The sequence below is a fragment of the Cebus imitator genome, unplaced genomic scaffold (genome assembly GCF_001604975.1).
Source record: "Cebus imitator isolate Cc_AM_T3 unplaced genomic scaffold, Cebus_imitator-1.0 Scaffold358, whole genome shotgun sequence".
Classification (NCBI taxonomy): domain Eukaryota; kingdom Metazoa; phylum Chordata; class Mammalia; order Primates; family Cebidae; genus Cebus; species Cebus imitator.
Window position 1 is genome coordinate 1,557,527 of NW_016107673.1, and position 6,000 is coordinate 1,563,526.

Sequence of the window (6,000 nt, forward strand, 5' to 3'; positions counted from 1 at the left end):
TACAAATCCTGTTTCTCCTCAAACTTCTGCTTATTAATTTTAACATCTATCAATGCATGTTGTCTACAACTGTTATTACTGGGGCGTTTACCTAATGATGATTTTCTATTTTCTTTTTTTCTTCATTTATTAGTTGGAATTCCATTATAAGAAAGGTTTTCCCCCCTGCTTATTTAATTTTTTTACATCAATATGGACTCGTTTATTTATTCAGTTATTTTGGGAGGGAGACAAGGTCTCACTCTATTGCCAAGGCTGAAGTGCAGTGGTGTAATCTTGGCTCACTGCAGCCCTGACCTCCTGGGCTCAAGCAATTCTCCCATCTCAGCCTCCTGAATAGCTGGAACTATAGAGTCATGCCACCATGCCCCACAAATTTTTATTTTGGTATTTTTTTGTAAAGATGGGGTTTCACCATGTTGGCCAGGCTGGTCTTGCACTTGTGGGCTCAAGTGATCCACCTGCCTTGGCCTTCCAAAGTGCTATGACTACAGACATGAGCCACTATCCCTGGCTGATACTTATTGTAGTCTATATTTACTTGATAATTATTTTATTCTATACTATCATTTATTTTGTTGATCAAATTGTTCCAGCTTTGGCATTAGGAGCCCCTTCGACTAGGGGCGTGTGCCATTTTGACATGCCTTATCTTTTTTTTTTTTTTTATAATACTTTTTTCTTCTGGCCCCATGAGATGTTCCAGGCTTATCCTATATTTTCTCTGCCCCAGCCCTAGAATCAATCATTTTTACAGGGAACCCTGGTTCCTTTTATAGGAGAATGGTGCTTAGCAACCAAGGTCTGGGCACTCCATGCATAGACACACATCTATGTTTCTGTATCTATCTAGTTTTGTATGTATATTAGAAACCATGAGTTTATATAAATACCTCAGATCTCAATCTAGCATCAGAGGGTTCATCTTAGCATTTCTCATTGCTCCACTGGCCGCTTCTTCTCCAACAGTGAGAAATCTAGTTCTTAGTGCTTACAACATATTTAATTATTTGTTCAATTTTAGTAATACATACAGTAGTTTCGAATAACTAACCCATACCTCTCATGAGAATCCTGTTTACTGACAAGATTATCATAGCACGTAGTTACAGTTCATCTTGTCTTTAGCCCAGATAGTATCCAGTCAAGATAATAATTTCTGAATTACTTAATTGTTTTCTTCCCCAGTGTAGTTATATTATCCATTTATAATACAGTTAGGCTCATCTGTTCACGCATGTGTTCCCTTTGGGTTTCTTCCCCCACCAGTACATATTGATTGGTTTTACTTGTGCATTTATTTTGGGGTAAGTGAAGAGTATGTGAAACATTACTATGGTTCTAAGAGTCAGAGCGATATGAAAAGATAAACTCAGAGAAGCGTCACTGCCTTCCTTGTCCCTTCTAGCACATTCTCATTTCTCTGTTCCATCCCTTTCCCACCCTCCCTCTTTAGTTTCTGGTTTATCATTCTTGTGTTTCTTTTGCACAAATGAGCGGACATGAACTTTAAATATCACTTTCTTACATGCACAAAGGCATTCTATACTTTTTTGCACTTTTTCACTTAACAGTCTGTCTTGGAAATCATTTCATATAACTATGGATTTCTTTTTCTCCTTTTTAACAGCTGCACAGTACTACTTCATGGTATGGACATACCACATTTATTCACCTACTCTCCCACGTATCAGCATCTAGGTTGTTTCCACAGCTTTGCAAATATAAACAGTGCTGCAGTGAGTAACCCTCTGCATGTGAGTTTTCATATTGTTGGGGTGGTATCTTTTGGGTAGATTCCTAAAAGTGAGATTTCCAGAGCAAAACCTAGGTACATATGTAATTTTGTTAGGTATTGTCAAATATACCTGCAAAAAGGCAGTATCAGTTTGCATTCTCCCAGCAAAGTCTGAAAGTGTGTGCTTCCCCACAGCCTTGCCAACAGAGTATGCTGTCATATTTTAAAATTGCTGCCAGTCTAATAGGTGAGAAATCATGTAAGTGCTGTTTGAATTTGCATGTCTCTAATTGAGTGATTATGAACATTTTTCCATAGGTTTGAGGGTCATTTTAATAATTTTATTATTTAGAGATAGGATCTCACCCAGGCTGGAGTATAGTGGTGCAACCTCAAGCTCCTGGGCTCAAAGGATCCTCCTGCCTCAGCTTCCTGAGTAGCTAGGACCACAAGTGTGTGCCACTATGCCCAGCCAATTTTTAAACTCTTTGTAGAGACGGAGTATTGCTATGTTGTCCAGGCTGGTCTTGAACTCCTAGGCTCAAGCTGTTCTCCTGCCTTGGCCTCCCAAAATGCTGGGATTACAGGTGTGAGCCTCCATTCCTGGCCCATTTTTATATTTTTTATGTGATTTATTTGTTGGTATGTTTTTCCCATTTTGCTATCAGATTTTTGGTCCCATGTCCCTCCATTTCTAAGAGCTTTTTACTGTTAGGGATTAGGCCTTCTCACTGTGGTATGTGTTGTGAATATTTTCTCCTAGTTTGTCAGCTGTCTTCTGACTTTATGATTTTTTTTGCCATGCAAAATTTTTTTAAAATATCAATTTTTTTTATTGCCTCTGATTTTTGAGTTAAATAGCCTTTCTTTACACCAGTGTTAAAGAAAAATTCACCCCTATTTTCTTTAAGTATTTGTATAGTTTTACTTTTTATATTTCACCTCCTAATCCAATTGAAGTTTTTTCTTGTGTGTGGAATGAAATATGGGTCTAATTTTATCCATTTTCAAATGTCTACCCAGTTGTTCAGGCACCATTAATTAAAAAGTCCACCTTTACCCCAGTGGTTTGAAAAGGAACTTTGCTGTATACTACGTTTCTATTTGTATTTGGGACTAATTCTAGCCTTTCTATTCCACTTACCTACTTTTCACGCACCAGGACCATACTGTTTTAATTACTAAGACTTTATGTTTGAGGAAGTTTTTAACACAAGGATTTCTTCTATTTCTTGGGATTTCCTCAAAAAAAAAAAAAAAAAAAAAAAAAAAAAAAAAAAAGGCTGTCGGGTGGCTACAGACCATACCTGCACTTGACAACGCTCCAGTTCTTCTTTCAGATTAAACTTCTCTTCTTCCCATTCCTCCAATGTACTGCTTTCTGGCTCTTTTTCCTTCTGGCATTGCATTTCTGTTAGACGTTGATTAAGTTCTTGCAGTTTTTCCTGATTTTGAGAGTTCTTTTGGCTAAGTTCTGTATTTTCCAAATCCAACTGCTGGTTTTTTATTTTTAATTCTGAAATCTAATTAAAATTGAAATAAGTTTTTAAAACTTGTTACCCTACTTGTGCTAAAAAAAAAAAAATTGGAGACATAATTGTCTTTTCCCTCTATGCAAATTTTAAAATATACATATTTCATAACAAATAATACACACTCATTATTACAAATCCAATCAATTCAGAAGTATATGAAGAAATGAGATACTCAGTCTACTCCACAGGGGAGTCCAGTTGCCCACAGCTGGATATGTATCCCTCCAGATCATTTTCTGCACATATACAGAACTCATACACACATACAGATTCTTTTCTTCTCTTTAGTTTGGACAGCTTGCTTTTTCTTATTATAGTATCTTAAAGACTCTTTCCAGGCTGGGCACGGTGGCTCACACCTGTAATCCCAGCACTTTGGGAGGCCAAGGCAAGCAGAACACCTGAGGTCAGGAGTTTGAGACCAACATGACCAATATGATGAAACCCCGTCTCTACTAAAAATATAAAAATTGGCCAGGGGTGGTGGCATGCGCTTGTAATCCTAGCTACTCAGAAGGGTGAAACAAAAGAATCACTTGAACCCAGGAGGCAGAGGTTGCAGTAAGTCAATATCATGCCATTGCACTCCAGCCTGGGCAACAAGAGTGAAACTGTCTTAAAAAAAAAAAAAAAACAGACTCTTTCCAAGTCAGTGTGTTCAGCAAACATCACAGCTCTGTTTTTTATTGGCTATAGGATATTCCATGTGAGATATTCCATAATGAATTTATCCATTCCCACATAGATAGACATAAAGGTTTTTTTTTTTTTTTTTTTTTTTAGAAAATCCATTTATACATAGTAGCATTCTGTATTTAGAACTTTTTAGAAGTAGGATTGCTGGGTTAGAAGGGGTGTGTGTGTGTGTGTGTGTGTGCGCGCACATGCGCGCACATTACTGTTTCAACAGATATCTCCAATATGTCTTCCTCACAGTGCTACCGCCTTATAATTCTAACAACAATGTATGGGCACACTCATTTCCTCACATCCTTTTAAATACTAGATGATATCAATCTTTACTTTTTGCAAATTCAATAGGTTAAAAAAAGAAACATTTAATTTCTACTTCTCTAATCACTAATAAGGCTAACCCTTTTTTGTATCCTTTTGTTCTGTGACTTGAGCATTCACATAGATTGCCTACATTTCAACTGGGTTTTCCCACTTATTTGTAAGAGTCCAAAATACATTTTGGATGTTAACACATTGTCTATTTGAAGTGCTGAAAATACTCTTTCCCAATATGTCCTTGTCTTTTTACTGCTTCAGACAGATTCTTACACGGCCTTCCCTTTTTTATAACTACATGTTGTAGGATTATACAAATTGAGCACTGAATGGCACCAGCTATCTGAATAAATTGTAATTCTGAGAAATGATATGCTGATTAGTTGGCATTCTGTATATGTAAAATTCTGTCCTTAAGTTTCTGCTTTCAATCATGGTGAGGAAAAAGGGCTAACATTAACTGAAACTGCACAAGGGCTAGAGCTAGTATTTCATAGGTATGGTTTTGGAGGTACCGCCTCCTTAACCTTGCTGATTATAAAGCTTTATTAAGCTCTTGGGGTCTAGAATAATATATACATTATTTAATATAAAATAGGAAGCTAGTTTAGAGTCAGTATAAGGTAAGTTTCCATTTTCAAATTCAGAATTTACAACCTTACTGTCATTAGCTATATGCTATTCATTAGCGTGCGCTGTCAATTTACAAATTTCAAAAAAAGGGAAAATTTTGGAATCAAAAAACATTGAGAAATATTAAGTATTTCCTTACCTGTTTCTTTAACTTTTCAACCATCATCTGAGCTGCAGCATTTTCTTGTTTTACAGTTTCTGTTTTTTGCCTAAAGGGATGATGAAAATAAAATTCAATGGCAAGCCTTTAAAAGTTGATGTAAAAGAATTTCAGTCTTTGCAAAAATGTCCTAGGAAAATGTAAGTATATGTCTTACCACATTTCTTCCTGAGATCCATTTAATTTCTCTAATTTCAGGTTAGAAACGCTATCTTCTTCACTTAAAGTAGTAATTTCATTTCTCAAAATAGAATTTTCCTCTTGAAGCTTTTCAGATTCATATCTGAAGCACAGAGATTTAAAAAAATAGTTACAAGGCAGTCATCTGGCATCTTTGGAAAATAGTTCCTAGTAACTTCCAAAAGGATGAGTAAACCATGCCAATTATAAAGAAAAGTCTAAATTAGTAGTCTCTTAGTACTTGGAAATCAAGTTATGACATATTGACACATTTCTTTTGGGAAGAATTTCACTAAACGATGTTAGAGAAGTGTAGCTAAAAAAAAAAACCTTAAGCCTGGAGAAATGAATCGAGACTCAGTGCTCATTCTGGTTGCTGATTTTTCTCAATGGCAAGCGTACTGCTTTGAGCAAATGACTTCATTTATCTCAGTCTCAAGTCCTGCTGGTTTTGAATACACATAAGCCACGTTACAAAGCTGTATTAGCTTAGTTTTAGGCCCCTGGATACCTAGAGAAAGAAAATTCTCTATGTAAATCAAAGGGCCAAAATGAAATACATACACTGTTTACTTTGTGATTTTATTCATCTCATTATTATTCTGACTTTTAGGACTAAAAATGGTCTGAAGAAGAAGAAAGACTACATTCAGAATTACATTATTTATTTCAGAGAAATTTCAGACATGCTGTAATAGCTTACAAGGTGTTTTTTTTGTTTTTTGTTTTTGTTTTTTTTTTTT

General features: G+C 35.8%; 1 protein-coding gene across 16 annotated transcripts in view; it reads right to left on the minus strand.

Moving 5' to 3' along the window:
• The window catches only part of NIN (ninein), a 107,959-nt gene that overhangs the window by 27,285 nt on the left and 74,674 nt on the right, over window positions 1–6,000 (minus strand). For all 16 annotated transcript variants that reach the window (XR_001818537.2, XR_001818535.2, XR_001818536.2 and 13 more), the window contains 3 exons: window positions 5,235–5,360; window positions 5,057–5,126; window positions 3,046–3,261 (listed from right to left, as the gene is read on the minus strand). Coding sequence is in view for 13 of the 16 variants with exons in the window: in XM_017506755.2 (XP_017362244.1) it covers window positions 3,046–3,261; window positions 5,057–5,126; window positions 5,235–5,360 (412 nt within the window). In the remaining 3 variants the exon portion in view is untranslated. The remainder of the gene's footprint in view (window positions 1–3,045; window positions 3,262–5,056; window positions 5,127–5,234; window positions 5,361–6,000) is intronic.